Here is a 13,705-nt window from a genome sequence, read left to right on the forward strand (position 1 = left end):
TTGGATCGATGCATCGATACAAAACGATTATTATTTACACCCCTACTTTCTAGATAAGTGGGGATCTAACCTCCAGCTTCATCTAATAATGATAATTGAACTTTATTGATCTCATATTGGAGAAATGTATCTCTTTATTTAACCCATCCCCTTTGGGAGCAGTGTCCTGCCATTGTGCGACGCCCAGGGAGCAGTGTGGGGTTAAGGTTCCTTGCTCAGCGATCCAGAGTGGCAGTCTGTGGGAGTGGGGATCAAACTCAGAAACTATGGATTCCAAGCACAATGACCTAACCACTTTGATTTGTTTGGATAAAAAAATACAATGCTTGTCAATATGACAATGTCACAATTTTTTATCTGTTCAATTCTCAAATCTCCAATCGATATGATGTGATAATATGAGGTTAGAATTCTGCTAAAAAGGACACGTCTCATTATTACTGATACGGGCAGGTTTATGTACAACACACACATTAACTGCTCTCCAGGCATGTTTTGAACGTTTTATGTCTGCAGATTAAATCCAATATATCACAACTATGAGTTCATGCCCCTTCTCTGTTCTATTTAGCTTTTTATGCTCCTATAGATTCTCTCTTACCTGCAAGTGGACCTGTTTCTGTGCACTATTGTCAACTTTTATAACTTTGAGGGTGGAACCAACTGCAACTGCCGATGATTGGCTGCTTTTTAGCAAATCCCGTCTCTTGAGATAGTATGTTTTCTTCCTGTTGTGGTTATCAATGTCAGCAAAGCATCTTCAGGGTATTAGCTGTTTTCTTAAAGAGTTAAATATGGATTAAGCGAAGTCGTCATTAACAGTTACTTTGATAGAGCCATGAATGTGTTTTGACAGCAGAAGCAGAAAGCTCTAAAAGTGTTAAATTTGGAACTTTGAATGAGCTAAGCTGATGTTAGCTTCACTATTTTAATTGAGGAAAGTTACCAGCTTTTGCTGTGATAACAACTGTAAGTCACTTGGGTTATGTCTCTATCAGTTCTGCACATCAAGATGGACATTTTTGCTTTATAAATCTCTGTCCCAGTCTCAAGGACTCCAACAGGTTTGCTTTCAGAATGGTCCTGTATTTGGCCGCATCCATCTTCCCATCAATTTTCACCATCTTCCCTCTCCCTGCTGAAGAAAAGCAGGCCCAAACCATGATGCTGCCACTATCTTGTTTGACAGTGGCGATAGTGTTTTCAGGGTGATGAGCTTTGTTGCTTCTTCACCAAATATAACTTTTTGTATTGTTGCCAAAAAAGATTTTGGTTTCATCTGACCAGAGCACCTTCTTCCACATGTTTTCTTTGTCTCCCGGGTTGCTTGTGGCAAACTTTAAAAAAGGCTTTTTTTATGGATATCTTTAAAAAATGTCTTTCTTCTATAAATTATTATTGTCCTATGGGCAGAGTCTTCCTCCTCAGCTGTAGATCTCTGCAGTTCATCCAGAGGGATCATGGGCCTCTTGGCTGCATCTCTGATCAGTCTTCACATCTTTGAGCTGAAAATTTAGAGGGACGGCTTCGTAGCGTTTCAGTGTCTGATACTGCTTCCATTTCCATAGTACCACTTGCACAGATGTTTAAAGCTTTGGAAATATGTTTGTGTCCAAATCCAACTTTAAATTTCTCCACAAAAGTATATGGGACCTGGCTGGTATGGTCCTTGTTCTTTATGATGCTCTCTGCACGTTAAACAGACCTCTGAGACGATCACAGAGCAGGTGCATTTATACGAAGACTTGATTACATGCAGGTGGATTGTATTTATCATCATCATTAATTTAGGTCAACATTGGATCATTCATATCCTCATTGGACTCCTGGAGAAAGTTTAAGGCATTGAAAGTTAATGGGCCAATTTATTTTGACACCACGCTTTTCTTCATCCCCCAATTTTTTATTTCTGAAAAAAGTTTAACATATCCCCCAAATTTTGTTCCACTTGATTATTGTGCCCCACTTGTTTTTGATTCTTCACCTAAAAATTACAATTTAATATCTTTACGTCTGAAGCCTGAAATGTGACAAAATATTTAAAAGTTCAAGGGGGCCGAATGCTTCCGCAAAGCTCTATATTTTGGGGGGCTCGTGGTATTTAAGGTCCTATATTATGAAACATTCATATTGTAAACATTTTAAAACAGTCATATGTGTCCTGAAACCTTTGTATAAGTTTCACCACTGAAAAAAACTTTCCCCCCCTCTCAGTGCCTTTCAGCACCTCTTAGCAAACAGCTCTGTTTTAAAAATCATGCCCTTTATGATGTCATAAGGGGAAATAAGCGGGCGGTCTGTAGCAGCCCATGGGTTAAGCACCGGCCTTCATCTTAGGTATTATTCCATGTCCTAGGCTATTTACAGATGGTTGCAAGTTGGGAGGATGGGGGCGTGGAAACCCAAAACTGCTCGTCTAGAGGAATGAGAAAGGCTTTTGTTACAGGCTTTCTGCGTAATTTTAGAGGAATTTTCCTGCTCAAATGGCAAAAATATGCTCTGGGGGCCTCATTGTTAATATTTTTTTTATTTTCAAAATGTAGAGTAATATGGGATCTTTAAATCTGCATGCATAAAGTTATTAAAATGCTTTTGGAGGGTTATTTAAGTGCCTACTATTTGAAATAAAACTACTGCTATTAAAAATGTATTATGCAGGTTTACTTTTGGCATTATTCTGACTTTATATAATATTGTCTGCCCATCTAATAAATCATCTAATACAATAAATTTACACTTATATCAATGCACAAAAGAAAAAGAAAAAACAAATGTGATTTTTATAACCTCTAGAAGGCATTAAACAAAATTTAGTCTAAATCAGTTGATCTATGAATAAACTGAATTGTACAGACAATTTTGTCCAGATTTGGTTAAAATATTATACGGAAGATGGATGGATGGATGGATGGATGGATGGATGGATGGTTAATATCCTTGAGATCAAAGTAAGCAGCTGGTCTAAGCCTATTCACACAGTGCAAGCAGACTTCTTTAAGGCATGGACTTAACATCAAGCTCCCATATTGAACAAACACGCAGTGAAAACAGAGATTTTTAACAGGAAGGGAAGAAAGGGGTTTAAAGGAACTGAAACAAAAAAATGAAGGAAAACACAAAAACATTGGTCCTGAGGTACTTTCTACAGGAAAAGAAAACAAGGAGTAGATATAGAAACTTACTTTGGGCTTTCTTTTTGTCTAAATGGACCTCCCTGTTTTATATTTTCTACTGTGCATATTTTATTTTAGCCTTGATATGTGGCTGGAGCTCTGAATGTGTTTTAAAAGTACACCATTTAAACCAAACCACCCCTAAGGTGTCAAGGTTTGGTTGTGGTTTGTTGACCCAAATGCAGAGGCAGGGAGGCAGAGGTGATTTTCTTGTGGGTTTAATGAAAGGTTAACTGAACACAGAGGCAGGAAATCCAAAAATCCAAACATGAAAATTAAGTCCAAACAAACCGGAAACCAGGAATCCAAAATCCCAAAAATCAAAACATGAAAACTAAGTCAAGACAAACCAGAAACCATGGAGACATCAGGGGGGTTACTATCACGAGGAGGACGGCTCAGAGAGACGGAGTTGGAGGAAGTGAGACGAGGAACCAGCACTGAAGAACTGAACAGAGAGAGTATTTAAGGGAGACTGAAACAAAGAGAGGACTAATGAACAGATTGGGAGCAGGTGTGAAAGGAGCAGAAACAAGGAAAGGAGCAAGGGAAAAAGGAGAACACAAGAGGGCAGCAGAGGGCAACAAATAAAAACCTGAGAATAAAAATAACCAGAAAACACAACAAAATAAGAACGAAACCACTAAAACTAGAAAACATGGAGGCAAAGCAAAACTGAATACTCAAAAGAAAAAACATAACAAAACCAGAACTCTGACATAAGGTAATATAACAATGTTTCATTCAATAAGCATGCAAGCACAAAGAAATATGCCAGCCTTTGTTGACATTTTTAATTAAAACAACCACCGCTATCAGTGTCTCCTTGAATATGAACAACTCCCAATGAAAATACTAAAAAATCAGCTTAGGATGATAATAAAGTTTTGCCTTTGATATCTGCAATATTAATAAAAGCTATTAATAAAATAGACATAAAGCTGAACACAGAGGCTTTGAGTAAGGGGTACTTTCAATGTAAAAAGGAAAACAACAGAACCACATAGAGAAAATGTCTGCAGCAGCTTCTTTCATGGTAAAAAAAAAAAAAAACTCAATACTGGAAGCAAGACAATAGAGGAATCCACTCCAAGACACACCACAGTGTAATAGCACCTAGTTTCTCCAGACATCTCTCTTCCCCTTTCACCTCCGTCAGTCTTTATTTTCATCAATTTCTCTGAAGGGGTCAAAGTTTTAATAGATAGAGATTAGATAGAGACTCATCCCAACTCCAGCTGAAATATCCCTCTTCCTCTCTTTTCCTTCCTCATCCTTTTTGTTTCCATATGTGCATTTATAAAGATAAACCAGTTTCAGGAACAGTTGGGTTGGAATACTTTCTATTTGAAGGAATAGCAAAACATATGGAGGGTTAATGTCACCAGTAGCATTTTTAATAGCTTGGCGAGGGAAAGATAGAGACTTGGTGAAACGTAAACCACAGCTAGATAAAACAAATGTACAAAAACAAAGCATTTCCAGAACCTGTAAATGTCAAACTTCTACACGCTCTTCCTCTTTGACCTCTGTCAATACTGATTTTTATCAATTGCTTTGAAAACCAAAGCTTTGCTATCTTGAGAGAGAGCCAACACCACCCCACACCTTCTTCATCGTTGTATTTTTGAGGTTTTTACTCTGAATAAATAAAACAATGCTGGGTCGGGTACTTTTGATGGCAAGTAACAGTGCATGAAAAATGTATGGGATTGTAGTCAAGTCAAGTCAGCTTTTATTGTCACTTTCTTCATATGTACAAGACATACAAGGGAAATGAAATTACGTTTACTCTCTCGAATATACAAATATACAAGAAATATACAAGACTGACATTTAAAAACTGACATAAATTGCGGGACATTACAGGTAACAGTGATAAGATAAATATAAATATGAGGTATAGACATTACAATAAAAGCAATAAAACAGCAGCAATAGTTTATTCCAGGCTGAGGTAGTGCAGGTAAGGTGCAGTCTCTGGTACAGTGTATGTGTGTGTGTGTGAGAGGTGTGTGTGTGTATTAGTCTCTGTATAGAAACACTGGACCAGGCGTACCTTTTATAGGAAAGGTAAACAAAGTGACTGCATGGTAACCTGGTTGAAAAGGGCTCTATGCAGAAACATTTGGTCTGCAGTACTTTCAATCTGAAAGAACAACAAATAGCATGGAGGGAAGGACTGGTTGTAAGAAGTCCTTTAACACTCAGTTGAGGAAACACTCAGTAGAGGCAAAGTTGTACTTTCAATGGCAAAGAAAAGACAAGAGCACACAGAGGTAACTGATTGTAAAAGTTCATTTTGAGAAACACTGGAGTAGGAATACTGTCTATTCAAAAGAAAAACAAGTAGCATGGACCGGGGGATTGGTTGTAACTAGTGTTGCGCCGATGCCATTTTTTGGCCCCGATATCGATACCCGATACCTGGCTGTGCAGTATCGGCCAATACCATAATAATGTAAAATAATTGCCATCATGGCTTTGTCAAGCTGCTGCCTACCTTTGTGAAGCAGGAAAAAATCTAATAAAAAGTGAATCCAGTAGAACTTTTTATTGCCTACCAGGAGTGAGTGACAATAGTTGAAGAAACGTATGGCTCTCAAAATGGTATCGGTGCCCTATTTGTCGGTACTCGCCGATACCGATACCATCATTTTAGGGCAGTATCAGGGCCCAGTCCGATACTGGTATCGGTATCGGTGCAACACTAGTTGTAACACTTGAAGAGTAGTACCTTAGGCTACGTTCACACTGCAGGCCTTGATGCTCAATACTGATTTTTTGTGAAATCGTTGCTGTCCATATTTCCAAATATATGCGACGTGTATGTGATTTCCTGTGTTAACTGCAGTCATACAAAGCAAGTGTCCAGCATGCGCAGTATAGGCAGAAACGACGTCACAAGCCAGTGTGCTCTTTTTTCCCGGACATAAACATGGATGGTAGTGTCGGAGCGCATCAAGCGGTCTTTTCCAACCATAAAAACGAATTCTTTTTAATATGTTTAAACATAAATACTGCTCTCCGCATCATCATCTGCCATGGTTGTTGTTTTTCTTGCTGCTTCTGCGTAGCAAATCGCAGAATAGCGACCTTTGTCGGGTATTAATAACGTTAAGGCTGGACGAATCCGACCTGGCCGTTCAGACACAGGTTGCATTTGAAAAGATCAGATTCGTATTGGATTCAGGAGCACATAGCCAAGTGGCCTGGGTCGGATTGGAAAAAATCGGATCTGTGTTGTTCAGACTGTCATGAAAAAATCAGATTCAAGTCGCATATGGGCCAAAAAATCGGATTTGGGTCACTTCAAGCTGCAGTGTGAACGTAGCCTTATTTGTGAAAGAAAGGCAAAGACAAGACTGAGGTAACTTCTTTTAAAAGGTTATTTTAAGAAACTTTGGACTAGGAGTACTTTCTTTGAGACAAAAAGCACAGCCAGAAACACTCCTGTCCTGTCTGATCCTCACACAGATCCTAAGACAGAAAAACTGTGAGAACTTTCCTTTTTTCCTGTTCTAACCACAGAAGTTGTTTAAAGACTAATTTTCAAGATTTGCTCTCTGCTCATCTTTTGTTTCATCCTCCAGTTTTTCCCATATGGTGACGCCTCCAAATTCGCCCAGCACGCCTTCCGCACGTTTGACAAGAATGGTGACGGGACCATCGACTTCAGGGAGTTCATCTGCGCTCTGTCCATCACCTCCAGGGGGAGCTTTGAGCAGAAACTCAACTGGGCCTTCAACATGTATGATCTGGATGGAGATGGAAAGATCACACGCATGGAGATGCTGGAGATCATCGAGGTGTGTGGTTGCGGTCCACGTGAAAGGAAAAAAGTCTGAATATGTGCTTTAGGGTTGCTATTAAAATGTCTCTCCATTTTGCTGTGCTGCAGGCCATCTACAAGATGGTCGGCACGGTGATCATGATGCGCATGAACGAGGACGGGCTGACCCCTCAGCAGCGCGTGGACAAGATCTTCTCCAAGATGGACAAGGACCACAACGACGAGATAACCTTGGAGGAGTTTAAAGAGGCGGCCAAGTCCGACCCTTCCATCGTCTTACTGCTGCAGTGTGATATGCAGAAGTAGAAGGGGGAGGGAGGGGCAGGAAAAACAGGGAGGGGTGGGGGTAAGAGGTGAACTGAAGCTAGGGAAGGGAGGAGGCTGAGAAAAGAAGGGAGGGAGCGGTTCTACGGGAGGAGGAGGCATCGCTAACGGGAACCGTCCAGATCTCAGATAGCTGACATTCCGTTTTATCCTACCTTGCTTTAGATAGGAGGAGGACAAATTCAGTCAGATGGGCTGTGAAAAGCGGGATTCCCTCCTGCATTCGTTGCAGAGCAGTATGGTGTTACTCGTGCTTTCACGCCGCGTCGGATGTGAGATCACGAGGCTGCGGGATGAAAGCAGTGTGAAGCTCAGCCGTCTAACTGAGAAAACTATTTCATATTCATTGACTAGACGTTTCATTTGTTCCATGTCTTCAGTAAATTTGATGCAAAAGGAAAGATAAAAGGAATTTAAAACAACTATAGCTCAAGTTTTTAATCCAGAGTTTAAGGCAATACACATGCATTGAAGGGAGAGCGTTTTTGTTGTTGTTGCAGATTATGCCTCAGTGTCCACCAGCTAAACAAGCAGGCAGCTGATGGAAAGTGTCACTGCAGCAGCATGGCGAGGCATACTGATGTGCTCAGTCACTTCTAGCTGCTTTGAAACCAAAATAATCCATATTTTGTCAGTGATTTGTATTCTAGTTAATGCCATCTACTTGTTACGCAACCAAAGCTTTTGATCAGCAGGTTGTATTCAATGAAATGTACATTGAATAACAGGAACCAGAGCCTTTCATCAGCAAACTGCTTGTTTGAGCAGTAAAAGGAGGCACTTGACCATCCTAGAGCGGTGATAATCACGGCGGTAATTGTAGATCTTATGACAGAATGGTATTTCTGAGAAAGGCCAAACCCGCCTCCGCGATTCGCCGTTGTTTCACATTAAATAGTCGTCTCTTCTCTTCCTGTCCTGCTGCTGGCCCCGTTTTTTTTTTAGTTTCCTTCCTCTCTAAATGTCAGAGAGGAAGCACTTTGATAATAGGTAAAGAGAAAGGAACCTTGTTCAGATCTGCAATCGATGAGAAAGGGAGCAAAAGGTTGCAGAGGTGGGTCAGGCTGTGTGTGTCAGCCGAACGGTTGAAGGGATCAGGACGGTGTAGCTGCATGCTAACATTTAATATTTAGCGGTGCGTAAAAACGGCCCTTAGGGATGTCCCAGTCAGCTTCATGTTTGATACTTAATAAGTCATCTAAGGTGAGATAAATCAGCTTTTACAAACAATCTTTGCTAATGAAAAAAAACTAAAATGTGATTCACTTTGCAACAACACAAAAAGACGCCACTTGATTGTCTTTTGATATGACTTGTTGATCATTCGACCTACAGCAGATTTTAATGATTGTGTGACTAATAGAAAAAGTTCTTCTTAAGCTCCATAACTGTCAAGCTATCCTGGTAGGTCTTCCTAACATGACTCAGCAGTCATCAAAGCTCTTCCTCTCTGAATGTCAATGAAAACATTTCAACTCTTTTGATGAACAAAATAATAGTTTAGTAAACCGTTGCTACTGGGAAACATTCAAACCAATCTTTTCCTGCTCTTTTACATGGACTTTTTGTAATATTTACTGATAAATCAAATTCATAGTAAGGAAGCACTTTATATTGATATTAAAACTTAATATTTGTTGATTACAACTATTAAATGCCAAAAGCTATTGATGAAAATGTTCCGATTTACCATGTTCTCTGTCAGAGTTATTATAACACAATGATCTGAGTAGTTGCTGTTTTATCTCCTTTACTTTATGAGAAAAAGAGTCCCGCTTTGTATTGTTTGTATTTTAAGAAGGTGGGAAATTGAAAAGTTTTTATTTAAGCTTCTTCCTATAAAAGGCGATGATCTCCTCCTCTACTGCGGAAGCTCCCTCCCTGATTGTTCAGAAACAGACTCCTTTTTACAGCAGGTGTAATAAAGCTTACATGTACATTACTACAATACGAGTGTAATCGTATTAATGAATATAAAACAAATATACGATGTAAATGTACCGATAGCGTAGATCTGTTTTCATTTGACAACACTGCTACTGAGAGAGAAAGAGTGTGCATCTGTGTGCGTCTGACTAATGTTGACATCAAAGCTGTGTGTGTGTGTGTGTATGTGTGTGTGTATTTGAGGGGTTACTGTTTGATTGTTCAGTGTTTTGTATTTGTATCATTTGCATAACAAAAGACGCCTGGGTCTTGTTTCACTTTGTAACAATGTGAATGTGACCTCCTCCACTCTGAAGCACTGAGTATTATTACTACCCTGGCATATGTTTTTGCTTTTGTGGTCTGCTGGTATTATAATGTAAAACACACACATCCACATGGAACAGCCTACTGTCGCAATGCTACAAATTACAAATCTATATGATGGTTAGTTTGCACCTTACAGCAGAGCTCACTGCTCAGGAAATGGAAGTGATAAAGAGGCAGCGCTGTGTCACAGTGCCACCTGGTGGTTGGAAGTATGGTTTAATGTCTAGAAAGTGTTCATTTGCTGCTTATACAAACCATGTTGACACACCACCAACAGGCCTGTAGATCAAACTAGACAACTTAATTTATTTAGCCGTATTATCTCAACACCTCACAAATGAAAAGCAGCCTTTTTATTAGACTTCCAATCCGTTGATGTTGGTTAATTAAAGCCCCATTTGGCAAAATGGAGTTTATTTAAAAACAAAAAAAATGACCGAACCTTTGTAATATTCATGTGAAAAGAGATTTTTTTTTTAGCTTTAACTTTTTAATCAAATTGGGGGAGAAAAAAAAATCAAACAGAATAATCTGCCAACTATCAACTTTACTGTCATGTTAACATCAAGTAATGTTTAGAACTTAATAAAACTGAGAGCTTAATGTGTCCATAAGCTGAGTTTTAACTCGACCTAATTGACCTTCTTGTTGAGCCACATGTTTAGTTGAGTCATCTTTGCTTTTGTGCAATCCAAATCATAATGTTTCTCTATATCTATTTTCTTTGGATTATTCTAGGAGAATTCATAGATTAGTACAGTTGAATCAGTTCCTTAGCCTTTAATCCAAGCCTTATTCTACATGTTTGGTGTTTTTCCTGTGGCGGGATTGCAGCTCCACATGTAACACTGACATTAACATTTTAGGTAATTACTAAACATGGATAAGGATATTCCTATAAATGATGCTACATTTATGAGGAACGTCTTAACGAGCAACGAATCCAGAGATAAATTTTTTGCAAAAATCAGACGTCCTGACCAATTATGCCTTCTCTGATTATACTTACCTTGGTAATTAAGTTTATAAATCTTGGAGCTATAGAGCTCTTTAAAAATCCGGTTTAAAATCATATTTAGTTTTAATTTCATAAGGTTTCTATGTTAGTTTAAATCCCCGCTCACATCAGCTGATGCCTAAGGCAGTGAGATAATCAGACCAAAATGGATTCAACTCTTCAAATTTTTACCTCCTGCTGTCGCAGTGTATACAGTTCCGCATTTAGAAATAAAATTGTCGTGTATTTAGTGGAAAAGCAACACACTTTGTCCCTTATTACTGTGACAGCAAAAAAAAGTCATTAAAAAGCTTATGGGGAATGAACAAGGGCACGTTAGATACAAAACTTACGGTAAAATTTTTTGCGGGCCCTGTCCTGTGTTATGACCAATGAGCTGACAACATAAAGGTAACAATCCAGAATACCCTGATCCCATTGGTCGAGCCAAGTGTTGCTCACGGATAGATAGCAGGAGACAACAGAGCAGTATGGGGAATGAACAGTCATGTTCATTTTGATGCTGATTTGGGGGCGGGGCACCTTTGCATAGCGAAGCTCCTCCTCCAAAAAAAAAAAAGATGCAGAAATATAGGGAGGAATGGGAAAAAACAAATACCTAAGTGGAAAAAGTCAGCGATAATGAAAATATGAAGCTAATTCAATGCAGATTTAAGTAAAATTGTTAAAGAAATCATTTCACACACAAAGGGGGGCTAAAAAGAATCATCACGCCAGGAGGGTGATTTCTTTCTTAAAAACATCAAAAAGGTTTTGTGCAAACACACATTAATGAATCTGTAAAACATCATTATTGTTTTAGAACATTACTAACAAGAAAAAGGGATTTCTTTTGTAAGAGCAGTGGAGGTTGGAGGCGGCGCATCGATAAGATTCTTTCTGTTTGAAACAAAAAATCTGGAAAACAAGTTCCGCTTTCCCGTTGAGAGAAACAAACACTAAACATCAGCTACGCCTGCTGGAATATTTAGCAATTAATGTTACTTTATTTTTAGATAAGAAGGTTATATCGAAAATACTAACAAGTGCTTCACACAGCCAGATGATTCCTGTTGAACAATGATTCCTATTGTTTAAATAATCAAACGATAAAAACTTAAACACTATTTAAAGGTTCTTAAAGTACAATTAATAGTAGAAATAATCTTTGGGCTTGAGCCTTTTTGAATTAGCCGTTAGCTTCAGCCACCAGAACCAACTACCAACAGGAGGCATCAAATTAGTGCTGCTTTAATCATTGCTGCCGGTTGTTCCCTTCATTGAATAGTTCTGCTAAAAAACATCTTTTTTATCATTAGTTTGGGTAAATGATTTTAATAAATTGATCTGGTGGAAAGTTTTCTGTCTTATTTGGGTCTACACAAAAAAAAAACAAAAAATACACGCCTATATGGAGTGAGATGTTTCATTATTATTCTAACCAGATAACATGCTTTGTAAATAGAAATGTGAAAAAATGCAGTTTAGAAACAAAACTTTGAAAAAATTCTTAAAAGGTTTTTTGGGAAATTTTGCAGTTTTCTTAGATTAGATTTTTTTCTCATTTTGATTTCTTAAAATTTCTCATAAATATTTTTTTCAAATGTAACCACTTAAAACTCTTTTTTCTCTTTAAAGTTTTATTCTAATATATATATCTATATATATTTACATTGCATTTTCAAATTGTTTTTTACAGATCAAGCTTGCTCTTTATGCACACAAAGGGCGGTAAAAATGTATTTGCTGACATCCATGCAGACCAATAGAAATGCATCCTCACCTCTCACTACATAGGAGAGCCCGCCCCCAAAAAGTGAAGAGAATATGATCAGTAAAACACAAAATTTAAAGAATACGATTAATAAAACTCAATATGAAAAATAGAAAAAAAAACATTTAAAATAAAAATATGAAAAAAATAAATTTGTAAAACTCACTAAATAAATTAAATATGAAAATGTAAAATATGTAAAAAAAAAAAATAGAAAATTTGAAAAAATTTATGTGTAAAATCAGAAACAAGAAGATTAATATTACTCTAAAAACCTATTATTTATATAAAAGATTTTTTTGCTACTTAAATATAACAAATCTTTTCCTTTCTTTAGCAACAATGGTGGTACAAAAATGACTCCATACTGATAGGATTGAGATGAACCCAGCAACAATGGAGGTTTTATCATTATCCTCCACTCTGTCTTGACTCACCACACCATTGTCACAGACACGGATAATCATCCAATTTCACATTTGTCGGTTTGCTGTAAAACGCTCTGATTGGAACAGATTGGCTCACACAGTAGCTTCACAATGCTTCTGTCTCTGCTCTGCTGTGTTGATTACACCCTGCCCGTCCTAATTAGCACTGCTCCAGATCGCTGTATCTCCCATTCTCATGAGGCTTGCTGATCATACTGAGGTTTTCTTTCCTTTTTGATTCACATCTTTGTTTCACATTCATAATTCAAAATGTCAGGGGGGAAAAAAGTCCATTGTTTGTGTGCAAACCACAGGAATGGGTTTAAATGATTAGGTGGAGATGATAAAAATGCTGATTTAAATTCTACATGTGATGCAGTTCTTAATCCAGCTCTCAACAGGCACATGGATATGAAAATAGATTTTTTTTTATTCTTCCTAAAAACATAAAGGAAAAAAAAAAAGTGTGCTCTCTTGTTCGATATAACTATACTCTTCAACCTGTGACGTTTATGTAAATGTCTGTCCTTTTTACTTTTCTTTTTGCAAAATCTTGTTAGGCTCCTAGAAAGAAAGCATTGTAATTATTTTTGTTACATAGAATAAAACACATAAATGTCGAGAGTGACGTGTGTTTCTTCTGCAAGGCTGACCCCAAAAAGCGTGAGTCACCATCTCAGTGATGATGCCACACTGCTGCAGTGATGTCACCCGTAACGCTGTTGTCATGGTTACTGCGCTAAACCCACGTGGCAAGATGAGCAATATGGAAACTGATTGTTGTGTGTCATTTGCTGCACATATTTATGCAGCAGACAGAGCGGTGGGATGTAATGAGTGGGAGGATTGTTTACTCTTATTAACCAGACAGTGACGGAGAAGTAATGATGCTCTTAACAGCACTGAGGATCTACTTCATAAATCACTTTTGTTTAATCTCAAAGGTGCTTCCATTGAATG

General features: G+C 38.1%; 1 protein-coding gene across 1 annotated transcript in view; it reads left to right on the forward strand.

Moving 5' to 3' along the window:
* Positions 1–7,274, forward strand: part of LOC107091490 (visinin-like protein 1) — a 46,908-nt gene extending 39,634 nt beyond the window's left edge. Inside the window, exons 3-4 of the mRNA XM_015385441.1 lie at positions 6,767–6,982; positions 7,075–7,274. Of these exons, the coding sequence (XP_015240927.1) occupies positions 6,767–6,982; positions 7,075–7,272 (414 nt within the window). The 3' untranslated portion in view covers positions 7,273–7,274. The remainder of the gene's footprint in view (positions 1–6,766; positions 6,983–7,074) is intronic.
* Positions 7,275–13,705: the final 6,431 nt, after the last annotated feature.

This window comes from Cyprinodon variegatus, unplaced genomic scaffold (assembly GCF_000732505.1).
Source record: "Cyprinodon variegatus isolate N-32 unplaced genomic scaffold, C_variegatus-1.0 Scaffold339, whole genome shotgun sequence".
In the NCBI taxonomy this organism is placed as follows: Eukaryota; Metazoa; Chordata; class Actinopteri; order Cyprinodontiformes; family Cyprinodontidae; genus Cyprinodon; species Cyprinodon variegatus.